At 43.3% G+C, this 16,751-nt stretch overlaps 1 protein-coding gene across 1 annotated transcript in view; it reads right to left on the reverse strand.

Annotated features, from left to right (window-relative positions):
• The window catches only part of LOC148478871 (uncharacterized), a 212,200-nt gene that overhangs the window by 51,195 nt on the left and 144,254 nt on the right, over window positions 1-16,751 (reverse strand). The window contains exon 6 of the mRNA XM_088455269.1: window positions 7,718-7,737. Coding sequence (XP_088311395.1) covers window positions 7,718-7,737 — 20 coding nt within the window. The remainder of the gene's footprint in view (window positions 1-7,717; window positions 7,738-16,751) is intronic.

Consider the following 16,751-nt stretch of genomic DNA (forward strand, 5'->3'; position numbering starts at 1 on the left):
CGCGCTGCAGGTGCCGTATAAGGGAGGATGTTCCTAGGTGGTTAACGTCCCTACCCCTACTTATTTCACCTTTACATATGGTACATATGGCAAGACAGTTGTTGTCCAGATTTGGATAGAAATATTGCCAGACCAAAGAGGTGGAATGTTTGGTCTTCTGCCCAGGCATGACCGTGATGGGCTTTTTCATCCCACGGACAAAACTGTCTCCCCCGGAGCCTAATTTAAATAAACCACATCACCATCAGAATCCTCCTCGCCAACTTCCTCCTCAGCGCAAGCTACACCAGTATCCTCATCCTGTTGTACTTCAACAGTGACATCTTCAATTTGCATATCAGCAAGTGGACTGTGGGTGCTCCTTTCAGCACTTGCAGGGGGCGTGCAAATGGTGGAAAGAGCCACTTCTTCCCGTCCAGTGCTGGGAAAGTCAGGCATCGCAACCACCACCACACTTGGACTCTCCTTGGGGATTTGTGATATCTTCTTAGAACACACAGTTCTTGGCTGTGCTTTTGCCAGCTTAACTCGTTTGATTTTTTTAGTGGGAGGAGGGCTTCCATCGTCATGTGAAGCTGAACCACTAGTCATGAACATAGGGAAAGACCTTAGCCAATCCTTGCCACTCCGTGTCGTAAATGGCATATTGGCAAGTTTACGTTTCTCTACAGATGATTTAAATGTTTTTTTCAAGGTCATTTTCCTGAACTTTGTCATTTGGGATTGTATGTGCCCTCTACTATGATATTGGGCATCGGCCTTGGCAGACGACGTTGATGGCATGTTATCATCTATGTCATGACTAGTGGCAGCAGCTTCAGCACTAGGAGGAAGTGGTTCTTGATCTTTCCCTATTTTATTTTTATCGGAGAAAGTTTGGTCCTCCATTTATGTTATATTGATATATACGTGCGGCTAAGGCGCACACAAACACAGAAAATAATTTTTTATTTTTGTTGGAGACTAGTGCACTTTGTGGGTTACACCACCCTTTAAGAAATGAGCCAGCCGGCCCTTTACTTATGGGACACAGGCGCACGCTTGGCGCTGCTCCTTCATTGAAGCACGTGCAGCCACAGTGCACACAATTCACAAACACAGAAAGAAATTTTTTATTTTGTTTGGAGTGCCCTTTGGGAGTTACAGCACCCTTTAGCGGTCAATCCAGCCGGCCCTTTATTTATGGGACAAAGGCGCACGCTTGGCACTACTTTGTTGATGCACATGCGACTACTGCGCACACAATTCACAAACACAAAAAAATATATTTTTTATTTTGTTTGGAGTGCCCTTTGGGGGTTACAGCACTCTTTAACAGACAAGCCAGCCGGCCTTTTACTTATGGGACACAGGCGCACGCTTGGCGCTGCTCCTTCGTTGATGCACGTGCAGCCACAGTGCACACAATTCACAAACATAGAAAAAAAAAATTTATTTTGTTTGGAGTGTACTTTGGGGGTTACAGCACGCTTTAGCCGTCAATCCAGCCGGCCCTTTATTTATGGGACACAGGCGCACGCTTGGCATTACTTTGTTGATGCACGTGCGGCTACTGCGCACACAATTCACAAACACAGAAAATATTTTTTTATTTTGTTTGGTGTGTAGTTGGGGGTTACAGCACCCTTTAATGGTCAAGCCAGCCGGTCCTTTACTTATGACACAGCCGCACGCTTGGCACTACTTTGTTGATGCACGTGCGGCTACTGTGCACACAATTCACAAACACAGAAAATATTTTTTTATTTTGTTTGGAGTGTACTTTGGGGGTTACAGCACCCTTTAACGGTCAAGCCAGCCGGCCCTTTACTTATGACACAGGCGCACGCTTGGCACTACTTTGTTGATGCACGTGCGGCTACTGCGCACACAATTCACAAACACAGAAAATATTTTTTTATTTTGTTTGGAGTGCCCTTTGGGGGTTACAGCACCCTTTAACGGACAAGCCAGCCGGCTTTTTACTTATGGGACACAGGCGCACGCTTGGCGCTGCTCCTTCGTTGATGCACGTGCGGCTACTGCGCACACAATTCACAAACACAGAAAATATTTTTTTATTTTGTTTGGAGTGTACTATGAGGGTTACAGCACCCTTTAATGGTCAAGCCAGCCGGCCCTTTACTTATGACACAGGCGCACGCTTGGCACTACTTTGTAGATGCATGTGCGGCTACTGCGCACATAATTCACAAACACAGAAAAACATTTTTTATTTTGTTTGGAGTGTACCTTGGTGGTCACAGCAGCCTTTAACGGTCAAGCCAGCCGGCTCTTTACTTATGACACAGGCGCACGTTTGACACTACTTTGTTGATGCACGTGCGGCTACTGCGCACACAATTCACAAACACAGAAAATATTTTATTTTTTTTTGCACTTGGGGGGAGCATCCCTGATGGACAGAGCACCCCCTGGACAACACTACAGCACCCCTTTAGGACTGGGACTCTGCACAGGACTTTGGAGTGGACACAGCCCCTATGGACAACTGACTGCACAACACAGTCCAGCCAGCCGCTATGGACTTTGTAGGAGTGGACACAGCCCCTATGGACAACAGCAGCACAGCACAAAACAGCCAGCCCCTATGGACTTTGGAGGAGTGGACACAGACCCTATGGACAACAGCAGCACAGCACAACACAGCCAGCCCCTATGGACTTTGGAGGACTGGACACAGCCCTTATGGACAACAGCAGCACAGCACAACACTACACTGCACTACATAGTCCAGCCTGCCCTAACTCCCACCCTCCCTTTTCACTGTCCACAGCCGAGTGAGAAAATGGCGCCGACGCGGGTACCTTATATAGGATCCAAAACCTGCGAGACCCAGAGGGCGGGATGATGACGTTTTGCCTCGATTTCAGATCCGAGTCAGGCGGGAAAAATCGAGCCTGACTCGGATCTGCCTCGGATCGGGGGGGCTCGGATTTCAGAAATCCGAACCCGCTCACCCCTAGTTATGTGTATACTGTGTATGTATGTTATGTGTATACTGTGTGTGTGTTATGTGTATACTGTGTATGTTATGTGTATACTGTGTGTGTTATGTGTATACTGTGTGTGTGTTATGTGTATACTGTGTATGTTATGTGTATACTGTGTATGTTATGTGTATACTGTGTGTGTGCTATGTGTATACTGTATATGTTATGTGTATACTGTGTGTGGGTGGGTAGGGGCCCCAAAGCATTGCTGTGCCCAGGGCCCACACTGCTGTTAAGACAGCCCTGGTTGAACATGATATAATCACTGACCCAGGGGATAAGATTAACCTAAAGCTCTGTAGGTTAACGGAAGCCCAAAGGGAATCAGTGTCTAGAGAGATTAAAAAATGTTGGAACTGGGTGTAATGGATCAAAAGTTGAACAGTGTGTCAAAATTCGATGCCTACCCAATGCCAATGGTGGATGAGCTAATTGAAAGGCTAGGAACAGCCAGGTAGTTTACCACGTTAGACTTATCCAAAGAGTATTGGCAAGTACCGTTGGCTGAGGATGCCAAAGAAAAGACAGCTTTTCTGATGCCAGAAGGGTTGTACCAATATGACGTTGCCCTTTGGGTTACGTGGGGCACCAGCGACCTTCCAGAGGATTTTAGAGTTCTAAGATCCCATAGACGGTATGCTGCTGCTTGTTTAGGTGTTGTAGTCATTCATAGTCCTGTTTGGCAGTCTCATTTGCCCAGGGTGCAAGCAGTGTCTGGGTTGCACTGTTGGTAGAGGTATAGTGAAGCCACATAGGCCAGGAGGCCAGCTGGCCAAGGCAGACGCATTGTCACGCGTTCATTGTTTGGGGGCTTCAGTTGTTCCGCCCCACAGGACGAAACAAAGGGGGGGATATGTGATAGGATCACTGGTAAAGTGGTCTGTGGCAGGGACATTTGTCCCAGATTCCTCTCCTATGTGTTTTAAATCACCAGGAGAAAGTCTGCAGTGTAGCAGGCTTGAGTCTCGGCTTTTTGAAAAGCCGGTTTGGGTCCTGGGAGTTGTGGGTGAGAGGAAGGGCTCCACCTATGGCCACTCCAGGTTTTGGGTCTTTCAGCCTGGTAACAGGCTCATTAGGGCTTCCAGCTGAAGATGGCCAACACATGCTTAGTTTGTTTAGGGCTGACTGTCTCACCTGGGTGAGCAGACAGGGAATCTGCTCAGAGACACTGGGAAACTTAGCTGTGAGGACTATGCTGTGCTTTTGTTGCTGGAGAGGGTATTAGGCCCTGCCAGGTCCTTGTAGTGAGGGAAATCACTTGTGAAGTTAGAGCCCAGACAGGGCTAGGATTTATGTTTATGTTTTCTTTATGTAATTTCTGACATTGTACAATAAAGACTGGCGCCGACCAGCTTGTACTCGCATCCAGACTGGTGTGCTGCCTTCGGCTGCTGTGTGTGTAAGAAAGGAGTCCTTCTACCCAGGAGAGGGACCACCAACCCGACTGAACGTCACAATATATAAATATCAATGGAAGAAAGATTTGCTTGTATACCATAGTTTCCATACTCCAAATGATATCTCCAATTTTGCCGAGATTAATTTATCTCCCATGATAATACATGTTGCTGATCTCTTAAAGAGTTGGATGAGTTTTGAAGTCTGCTGGCTGGGTAGATTTGCAGCGTTCAAGATGATGGTTCTACTCAAGCTAATGTATCTGTTCCGCACAATTCCTTATTTAGTACCACAGCACTTTATAGCGCATATACATAAACTTATCCTACAGTATATTTGGAAAGTTAAAACTCCATGAATCGCATATAGCCGATTAACGCACCACAGACATTGTGGCGGCCTAGATGTCCCAGATCTCTTAGCCTATCATCATACATGATTAGTAACCTATATTAGTGACTGGGCGCTTCCTGCCAACACGAAACCTTGGGTCAATTTGAAGAGAGCTTTGTTTCCTCAGTTTCCATTAAAATAAATGATTTGGACACCTAGACAATATTGTCCATATTCGACAGGCTCCCCTAGGGCAATATTAGATTCCCTTAAAGCATGGGATGCTACTATAGGAGTCTCTCGCTGTATAATTCTACCTACCCGCAATCTCTCTCTTTTAGCCCTCTACCGTTTAATTCCAGATTTGCGTATTTCATCATGGTGCTCTAGAGGTATAAACACATTAGCCAAAGTTTTATGTAATAATTCTATGTGTCCCTTTTCATATTTACAGATGCAATATAATCTACTGTCAAGTGAACTTTTTACCTATTTACGTATTAGTCACTAGGTTTCTGATGTGCTCCGAATTACAAGGTTACACCCCTCGAATATCTTCATAAGGTAATGCTAGAGGTGCTATAAAATTTTGGTACTCCCTATATATAGAAGACAAGACCCTTACCAAATCCTTGGCACAATTAAGGTGGGAAAAGGATTTAGAACTTGTACTCACTCTCCAACAATGGGAAAAAATGTATCTAACAGCTCATAGATTCTCCAGTTGTTCTAACCATTTAGAGATGCAATTCAAGCTACTACATAGATTGTATTTTACACCTGAAAAGCTACACAAAATATGGCCTTCCTAGTCAAAATTTTGTTGGCGAAACTGTTCGGAGCAGGGAATATCTTTCATATATTTTGGAATTGTCCATTTATACTAAACCTTTTTCATTAAGTTTTTGTGTTAGCACACAAGCTCTCAATGTTCAGATACAGGAGACACCTACCACAGCCCTTTTTTACATGTATCCCCAAGAGCTGTCTAACCCTGACAAATATATTTTAGGAAACATTTTGATCGCCACTAGAGCTGCCACAGTACAAAACTGGAAGAGTCCGTCTCCTCCATTTTATATTTTTTCTGAAGTACATATATATAGAACCAAAAAGAAGGAACATGTACAGACATTAGAACAAGTAAAAAAACAGGGCATTTTTAATATATCAGATCATCAACTGTCAAATGCAGAAATTTCTCTCCTCAGCAAGGGCTTAAATTTTGCCCCAGTACATAAAAGCAACAAATTCCAGACATATATAGACCTGAACAAATTTGTTAGAAAACTCACGCTGAAAAGACACTTCGTGCGAAAAGACACAGCGGTAATTTCCAACTATGAAATCCCATTCTCAAAATCTGGTCTTAAACCAGCTTCAAAATTTTACCCATTAGAATCCAAGAGTAGTAACATTTCTATGTTTTATGATATGGTTAAGAAGGATCCAATTGACACTAAATCAGATATCCCCTTAAGGAATAATCTCACACAATCTGAGAAACAGGCCCTAAAATCTTTCCAAACTAGTAAAGATATAGTCCTGAAACAAGCAGATAAAGGAGAAGGTTTGGTTGTAATGAATACATCTGACTACACCAAAGAGGCTGTACGGCTCTTGGGGGATCAGAATTTGTATAAACCCCTCACTAGAGATCCAACTGAGGACTTTGTAGACTCCTTAAGGGATACAGATCTGCCCAGCTATTTTGTTGCTCATGGCGTGGCGTGAGTCGCGCCATGGACTTGTGGCGTGGCGTGCAGGCCTCTGAGTCGCGCCATGGACTTGTGGAATACCGTGGTATTCTTCAACGAAGGATATGCTACGGCATGTAATACAGTGCTTAACCGCTGGGTGGCGAGTGCTCCACTTTTGTAATTGCATGTAATATAGTGCTTAACCGCTGGGTGGCGAGTGCTCCACTGTACTGAATGTCTTGTGCAGAATGCCATAATGTTAAACTTACAGTAAATTGGGTGGATATCAAATTCACAGCATTTTCATGAACGCACAACCCATACTGTATTTTTAATGTCGCATAATATACATATACAGTATATAGTACTGTACCGTACTGTACATAACATCTTATAACAGGATGCAAATCACTGCACATACTGTATTGTATATACGGTACGGTGCAGTAACTGAATAGTAGAGAAGTTGCCGGAGTTGTTGTCACGGTATAACCGATACTGTAGATTAATGTGATGCACGCACAGCTTTCACTGATATGGGATGCATTACAGTATGACAATTTTTTTTTATTAAAAAACAGCAGCGGGAGGAGTGCACAAGGATGAGGCCACTCTCTGTGGTTCACTGTAGCTGTCGTGTGGGCTAGTGGTTAGGTGATCACTTTGGTAGAATTATGGTCCGGGGTTCGATCCCTGGAAAAGAATATACCGTACCATACTGTATATATTTTTTTGTCACTGTCTGCTCTGGACACTATAGTGAAACTTGTTTAAAAGGCTATAGTGTTGTTTAAAAGGCTGCTTAAAAGTAAGACATTACAAACAGATTGTGTGTTTCAATAGTGCAAAACTTTCGTCAATGTCTGCGCTTTCGTCAATCGGATTTCATGCGCATGCCCAGTGGAGGGTTTACAGTGGGATCTGTAGTGCCCAGAGAGGGCTCTGTATTTCACTGAATAGTGATTTCATACTGTGGCTATGGTGGCTAACAGGGCTCTGCATCTGCAAACTGATGGTGCCGTACAATTTAGCACCACAGAATAGTGATTTCATAACTGCAGAAACTGCTAGTGAATCTACTGTCTAGAATGTGAGACAGGGCTCTGCATCACATACTGTGCGCCCAAAAACCGCAAAACGCAAACATGCGACAACGCATATGCGGTCTCAGCCTTGTGCACTATGGCTACGTCCCTTGGACTGTGTCTGAGAGTGGTTTCCATCTGTGAGAGAGCGCTCTGTGTTCAAAGCTGACTGTGCATTTGCTGCGCAAAATAGCATTGCATCGCAAACTGATGACATTGGTGATGCTGCTCCAACCTTGCACACTAAGTACGGTAGTAGTGGGATCTGTATGAGAGAGAGCTCTCTGTATTACACGGTTGGCGCTAAGGTGGCTGTCAGCCATCTGCGATGGATTACAAATGAAGGGGGTACAATGGGATCTGTGGCGCCAAGCCATACGCCATGTAGCGCTATGCTATCACTGAGCATGCGCAGTTGGCTGTATTACTGCAATCAATACAGTATTTGTACTCTATGCTGTTGCATTTCCATCTCTGGCGGGCGCATGCCCAGTAGGAGGGTTGCGATGGGATTTCTAGCGCATGCCCAGTGGGCTGAGAGTCATACACAGTGCATCAGGTCCCTTCCCCCAAAGCAAGCCAAGAGCCTCACATTACCATAATAAAGGAAGCTTTGTTAATCCATTTACTGTAAGCAGTCAGCTCTGCCCTAGTGTCCTGAAAAATGCTACAAATTGTCACCATTGCCAAGGACACCATCCCCCGTCTGCTAGGACAACTAGTGTGCCGCTATGAATGTGCCTGTACTGAATATTCAAAACTGACGGTGCCATACAATTTAGCACCACAGAATAGTGATTTCATAACTGCAGAAACTGCTAGTGAATAACCCATCAGAACTGGCTATAAGTTACCACAATGCAAACTGTGCTGACATTGACGCAATTTTGCGGTTTAAACGCCGAGTCAGTTTGTACTATAGAGACCCCTCTCTTATACACAGTCAACTATCAGTTACTAAACATATTAAATTACTAATGTTACCAAGTCTAGGACAGCATTTTCATTGACGCAAGTTTGCGCTCTGCATCTGCCCTACAAACTGCTGTTAGTCCACTACTGTAGCACCTTATGTAGTAATGAATTTACTATTGTGTATACTGTGCGGAACTGTAAGTCTCGGACAGTGCAGAATGGCACTAGTGTGAAAATTCAACAGTACTGTTAGCAATACAGACAACTGGGCATGCGCCATAAAATAGCGCTACTTAATGTATGGCTTGGCTCCACTGGACATGGGGCACACATTCCATTGTGATTAAAATCCGACCACTGGGCACGCGCAGACATTGACGCAATTTTGCGGTTTAAACGCGCAGTCAGTTTGATATACAGAAACCAGTCTCTTTAACAGGGCCCATTGCCACTTGATGGTCATAATAAATCACTATAATGTCCGCGTTCATGTCAGCACCGGCATTGACGCAAGTTTGCGTTCTAAGGTACAGTACTGTATGTACAATAATAAAAATCCTAGTTTCGCTGTTTGACTCCCGAAGCACTGGGCAGACATGCGCTCCACATGTACTGTATTGAATACTGAATATTTTAAGTGAAGATTTTAAAAATAAATTAAAAAAACATACTGTATTTTCAAGGTCTCGAACCCACGGAACAAGAAGAGAGAAGCAGTGAGACTAGGCATTAGACCGCTAGGCCACATGCTTCACCCATTACTAGAGTTCTGTAGTTTGTAAAGTCTAATGTCTAAGCTTCTGTCAAACAATCATCGGCCGGTGATACAGAACATACCGTACGGTACATTGGAAAGTGACACCTGGTGGGCAAAATGTTGTATTACACGTAATGAAATCAGATGCATGCGCTATGTAGTTTAGGAAAAGTGACATCTGGTGGGCAAAATGTTGTATTACACGTAATGAAATCAGACGCATGCGCTATGTAGTTTAGGAAAAGTGACATCTGGTGGGCAAAATGTTGTATTACACGTAATGACTTTTTTCACTAATAAACTTTCTTTGTGGCGTGACTCATGGCGTGGTGTGTGGCGCGCCATGCATGGCGTGAGAGATAGCGGTGTGATGCCACGTTATAGCTGGGCACATCAGTACAGGGCTTACACATGAATATACTAACGAAAGACGAATACCAATATTTTATGTAACCTAACCCAGTAATCCCAATCTTTTATCACCTGCCAAAAATTCACAAGGATATGAAAAATCCCTGGCAGACCGATAATAGCTGGCATCGATTCATTAACTTCACATGCTTCAGAATATGATGATATTTTTTTAAACAAATATGTCAAAGAACTGCCATCATTCCTAAAAGACACCACAAGTCTTTTAAATTTAATACAAGGGATACACTGGAGTAATGATTTTTTATGGGCCACTATTGATGTTCAGTCTTTGTATACATGCATAAAACATTCCAAAGGTATTGAATCTTGTAAAAAATTCCTAGATCAAGATCCACTGATCGATAAACAGCACAAACATTTTATTTGAGAATTGATGTTATTTATTTAACTCACAATTATTTTACATTTTTAGATCAATTTTATTTACAAATGTGTGGTACCGCGATGGACACGATCTTCGCACCTAGTTATGCAAATCTTTTTATGGGGAACTGGGAATCAGAATTAATTTTGATAAAAATCCTTTCAAAAACAAAATACAACTATATAAACGCTACATCGATGATATTATTATTGTATGGAAATGTTCAAAAGAGGATTTTAAATGTTTTATGGATTTTATTAGTGTCAATGATTTTAACTTAAAATTCACTTCCAACCTACAAAGAAACAAAACAGAATTTTTAGACATTATCCTTGAAGGATCTCAGAATGCTATCTCCTCAAGCACTTTTATTAAATCAGTAGATACGAATAGCTATCTCCACTATGGTAGTGCACATGTATTGAGCTGGAAAGACAACATTCTTTATTCTCAGTTTCACCGTATAAAAAGGAATTGTAGTATTGATGAAGTATGTTCACAACAGCTTAAAGTCTATGCAGAGAGGTTTACTATAATATACTACACTATATATATACTCTCTCTCCCATGAGCTTATATAAGCTCCCCCTAAGGTGATCAAGTTGATGACATCCCATCTAAACTTATCCAGTGTGGACTACTCATCCCTGGAACACAGATAAGCTTAAAAGTGTTTAGTTTTGGTACACACACTTATTCTTACGAGCACTCGGTACTATTCTTTTAAATACTACACTCAGGCGCATGTCTCCTTAAACCTCTTTTCCAGAACCACTTCACCCGCTAGCCAAAACGGACCCCAAGAGGACTGCAGCCGCCTTTTAATTAAGGATCAGTGACTTTGAATCAACTCTTTTACCGTTCACATATTGCACTAGTTACACATTCTTTTGTATTAATAAGGGAATCATCTTTTACTGTTCGCTACCCTCACACTCCTTTCACCATATATATATATATATTTACATATGTGCTATTGTGAACATGTTAAATGTATTTCCAATACACTGTAACCAAGATGGTTATTGTATTGACAGTATGACAGTACTGTCTGATTCCTCACCCCCCTCCCCCTCGTCCTCATGTTTTCTTTTTTCTGTATTTTTTCCCCTTCCATGTTGTTAATGGAACAAAACTTTAATAAAAACTATTGATGAAAAAAATAAAAGGTGAGTTTGGCGTAGAGTTTGCTGCCATCTCACCCGAGCTTGTCATCCTGATTCTTGGTAAATTTGAGAGCTGTATATTTTAGGTGAAAAGTATTCCGAGTTGTCCCAATGGTGAGTTGATTTGAGTGCTATCTCATCTGAGTTTTACAAGTGAAAAGAGAGAAATCTCTCTCAAACTCACCCAACTTTGCCTTTAGTAAATTTGCGAGATGAAAATCATGCCTAAACTCTCCAGAAATTGTCATCTTGACCAATCTCGATTCTTAGTACATTTACCCCCCCAGAGTTTAGCTTTATACCCCTAGGTAGCCATCCACTGGAGGAGAGAGTCAGCTGAGAGCTGATGAGGGACTAGTCAGGTGATAGGGACCAACATGGCTGTACCCATAACAGCCAACAGGGGACCAGGACACACACATGCAAGTCCTAGCAAACCCTAGAGAGAATACTCAGTTTGCGACTTGCCACTGAACCCAGTGTCTGATCATCTGGAAGATCAGAGGAAGCCGGCACAATGGTGAGTAGCAGCCAATCCCAGGCCACATCCTGACAGGTAAGTGATACATATTTAAAATATAATTTATTCACTATCTATGGAAACTATTAAAGGACTTTAATATGACGTATGTGTAGGGAAGATATCCCTTATATTGCATATTGCAATATGTTCAAACTCTCAACCTTTCGACATAATTAGACCAAACAAGGTTGAAGAAAAAAGTCAATAAATGTATACTATGTATTCTGGATGATTTTGTAACCATCAGCGGATACATATCATATCCTCAAACAAATATATTCTTAATATCCTATCTCCAGATACGCCCAGCTACATTGTGTCTGATCATGCCACAACCGTGTGCACACAGGGACAAACACAGGATTTTTAAAGGGGGGTCTCTAGTATGTATATATATATATATATATATATATATATTTATATATTAGGGGTGTGCACCGGCCACTTTTCGTGTTTTGTGTTTTGGTTTTGGATCTGGATCTTTCTTCGTGTTTTGGAACTGGATTGGTTTTGCCAAAACCACCCTTCCGTGTTTTGGGTTCTGGGTTTTGTGTTTTGGATCTGTATTTTTTTGAAAAAAAGCATAAAAACAGCTAAAATCACAGAATTTGTAGGTTTTTCTGCTCCTATGCTATTATTAACCTCAATAACCTTAATTTCCACTCATTTCCAGTCTATTCTGAACACAATAGTGTTTTTATGTCCAAAAGGTTGCACCGAGGTAGCTGGATGACTATGCTAAGCGACACGAGTGGGCGGCACAAACACGTGACCCATCTAGGCGTGATACTGCAGTGGCAGACAGGATGGCAGTTTGAAAAACTAGGCCCCAAACTGTACATAATGCAAAGAAAAAAAAGAGGTGCAAGATGGAATTGTCCTTGGGCACTCCCACCCACCCGTATGTTGTATAAACAGGACATGCACACTTTAACAAACCAATCATTTCAGCGTCAGGGTCTGCCACACAACTGTGGCTGAAATGATTGGTTCGTTTGGGCCCCCACAAAACAAGCTGGCAATTAATCTGTCCCTGCACAAACTGGTTCTACGGAGGCAAGATGTCGTCCTCATCCTCCTCATCCACCGATTCCTCACCCTCTTCAGTGTTGTGTACATCCTCATCCTCACAGAGTATTAATTCGTCCCTGCTGGGATCCACAACCACAGGTCCCTCTGTATGTTCTGGAGGCTGGTCTCCCTGGAAGAGTTGATAATTCATTTTATGAACATCATCTTCTCCACATTTTGTGGAAGCAACCTCCTACGCCTTTCGCTGACAAGGTTCCCGGCTGCACTAAACACTCTTTCGGAGTACACACTGGAGGGGGGGGCAACTCAGGTAAAATAGAGCCAGTTTGTACAGGGACCTCCAAATTGCTTCTTTTTCCTGCCAGTACAGGTACAGACTGTCTGACATGCCTACTTGGATGCTGTCACTGATGTAATTCTTTAACAGACAGACGCACGCTTGTCGCTGCTGCTTTGAGGATGCAAGTGCGGCTACAGCCCACACAATTCACAAAGACAGAAAAAAAAAGAAGAATATTTTTATTGATTGTGGAGCGCACTTTGAGGGTTACACCACCCTTTAACAGACAGACGAACGCTTGTCGCTGCTGCTTTGAGGATGCAAGTGCGGCTACAGCCCACACAATTCACAAAGACAGAAAAAAGAAGAAGAATAATTTTATTGTTTGTGTAGCACACTTTGAGGGTGTCACCACCCTTTAACAGACATACACACGCTTGTCGCTGCTGCTTTGAGGATGCAAGTGCAGCTACAGCCCACACAATTCACAAAGACAGAAAAAAAAAGAAGAATATTTTTATTGTTTGTGTAGCACACTTTGAGGGTGTCACCACCCTTTAACAGACAGACGCACGCTTGTCGCTGCTGCTTTGAGGATGCAAGTGCGGCTACATCGCACACAAGTCACAAACACATTAAAAAAATAGTTTTTTATTTTTTGGAGCACTTTGAGAGTTACACCACCCTTTAACAGACAGACGCACGATTGTCGCTGCTGCTTTGAGGATGCAAGTGCGGCTACAGCCCACACAATTCACAAAGACAGAAAAAAAAGAATATTTTTATTGTTTGTGTAGCACACTTTGAGGGTGTCACCACCCTTTAACAGACAGACGCACGCTTGTCGCTGCTGCTTTAAGGATGCAGGTGCGGCTACAGCCCACACATTTCACAAAGACAGAAAAAAAAAGAACAATATTTTTATTGTTTGTGTAGCACACTTTGAGGGTGTCACCACCCTTTAACAGACAGACGCACGCTTGTCGCTGCTGCTTTAAGGATGCAAGTGCGGCTACAGCCCACACATTTCACAAAGACAGAAAAAAAAAGAAGAATATTTTTATTGTTTGTGGAGCGCACTTTGAGGGTTACACCACCCTTTAACAGACAGACGCACGCTTGTCGCTGCTGCTTTGAGGATGCAAGTGCGGCTACAGCCCACACAATTCACAAAGACAGAAAAAAGAAGAATATTTTCATTGTTTGTGGAGCGCACTTTGAGGGTTACACCATCCTTTAACAGACAGACGCACGCTTGTCGCTGCTGCTTTGAGGATGCAGGTGGAATCTAGACGGGATTTGGAACCGGGAACACACTACCTCCATCAATTGTCTAAATCCCACTGCACTAATGGCGGATACCGGACGCAAGTCTAACACCAACATAGCAGTCAAGGCCTCAGTTATACGTTTTGCTTCAGGATGACTGCTGTCGTACTTATTATTATTATTACCAGTTATTTATATAGCGCACACATATTCCGCAGCGCTTTACAGAGAATATTTGGCCATTCACATCAGTCCCTGCCCCAGTGGCGCTTACACTCTATATTCCCTACTACATGTGCACACACATACACACTATGGGTAATTTTGTTAGGAGCCAATTAACCTACCAGTATATTTTTGGAGTACTTCATCCTCATCGCTAGGGACTGTTGGAGGGTCAATTGTTTAGTAAAAGTAGTGATGTTCCTACTTCCTCTCTGGGATGATGAACAACTCCCAGCAGCAGCAACAGCTATAGGAGGAAGTGGTTCTTGATTTTTCCCTATTTTATTTTTATCGGAGAAAGTTTGGTCCTCCATTTATGTTATATTGATATATACGTGCGGCTAAGGCGCACACAAACACAGAAAATATTTTTTTATTTTTGCTGGAGAGTAGTGCACTTTGTGGGTTACACCACCCTTTAAGAAATGAGCCTACTACTTTGTTGATGCACGTGCGGCTACTGCGCACACAATTCACAAACACAGAAAATATTTATTTTTTTGGTTTGGACTGGAGTGTACTTTGGGGGTTACAGCACCCTTTAACGGTCAAGCCAGCCGGCCCTTTACTTATGACACAGGCGCACGCTTGGCACTACTTTGTTGATGCACGTGCGGCTACTGCGCACACAATTCACAAACACAGAAAATATATATTTTTTTGGTTTGGACTGGAGTGTACTTTGGGGGTAACAGCACCCTTTAACGGTCAAGCCAGCCGGCCCTTTACTTATGACACAGGCGTACGCTTGGCACTACTTTGTTGATGCACGTGCGGCTACTGCGCACACAATTCACAAACACAGAAAATAATTTTTTTTTTGGTTTGGACTGGAGTGTACTTTGGGGGTTACAGCACCCATTAACGGTCAAGCCAGCCGGCCCTTTACTTATGACACAGGTGCACGCTTGGCACTACTTTGTTGATGCATGTGCGGCTACTGCGCACACAATTCACAAACACAGAAAATAATTTTTTTTTTGGTTTGGACTGGAGTGTACTTTGGGGGTTACAGCACCCTTTAACGGTCAAGCCAGCCGGCCCTTTACTTATGACACAGGCGCACGCTTGGCACTACTTTGTTGATGCACGTGCGGCTACTGCGCACACAATTCACAAACACACAAAAAATATTATTTTTTTAGCACTAAGGGGGAGCACCTCTGATGGACAGAGTACCCCCTGGACAACACTACAGCACCCCTTTAGGACTGGGACACTGCACAGGACTTTGGAGTGGACACAGCCCCTATGGAGAACTGACTGCACAACACAGTCCAGCCAGCCCCTATGGACTTTGAAGTAGTGGTCACAGCCCCTATTAACAACAGCAGCACAGCACAACACAGCCAGCCCCTATGGACTTTGAAGTAGTGGACAACAGCAGCACAGCACAACACTACTCTGCACTACACTACACTACACTACACAGTCAGCCCTAACTCCCACCCTCCCTCTTCACTGTCCACAGCCGAGTGAGAAAATGGCGCTGACGCGGGCACCTTATATAGGTTCCAAAACCCGCGAGACTCGGAAGGCGGGATGATGACGTTTTGCCTCGATTTCAGATCCGAGTCAGGTGGGAAAAGTCGAGCCTGACTCGGATCTGCCTCGGATCGGGGGGGTTCGGATTTCAGAAATCCGAACCCGCTCACCCCTAATATATATATACATTGCGTCTGCCTGCCTCCCGACTGTTTCCCATATATATATATATATTTATATATATATATATATGCAGTACACACATTTGCATATATATATATATATATAGTATACTGTGTATATAATATATATGTATATACATTTAAATATACACATACACACATGTATGTCACACATACATTACACGTACACACCCTTACCATGCTGTAAGTTGTCAATAAGCCCCGTCCCCTCATGGCAAAATGCTGCTATTCACGGGTCAATTGGGAGGGGGCAGAGCCAAACTATGCAATTTTAATTCTATTGCATCATATTGGCTCCGACTCCTCCCCATTGACCCGCGAATCGGCATTTTGCCATGAGGGAGTGGGGCTTAATAACATGGTGGTGCTTGCTCTCACTTCTGTCAGGGAGGTTTCTGGGTACTCAGAAACCCCTCCTGTGTGCACTACTGGCATACATCGCGCCATGCGTTTCCCCTCGCCTGTCACACTGTGATCGAGCCATGCATTCCTATGTAGGCGCATCTGTGTACGCAGTGTGCATATTCACTCGGGGGCATGCATCACGTTATGTGTGGCATGATTTGCCATGCCAGTGGCATCAACATA

Source organism: Taudactylus pleione, unplaced genomic scaffold (genome assembly GCF_031769625.1).
Source record: "Taudactylus pleione unplaced genomic scaffold, aTauple2 ptg000648l, whole genome shotgun sequence".
NCBI lineage: Eukaryota > Metazoa > Chordata > Amphibia > Anura > Myobatrachidae > Taudactylus > Taudactylus pleione.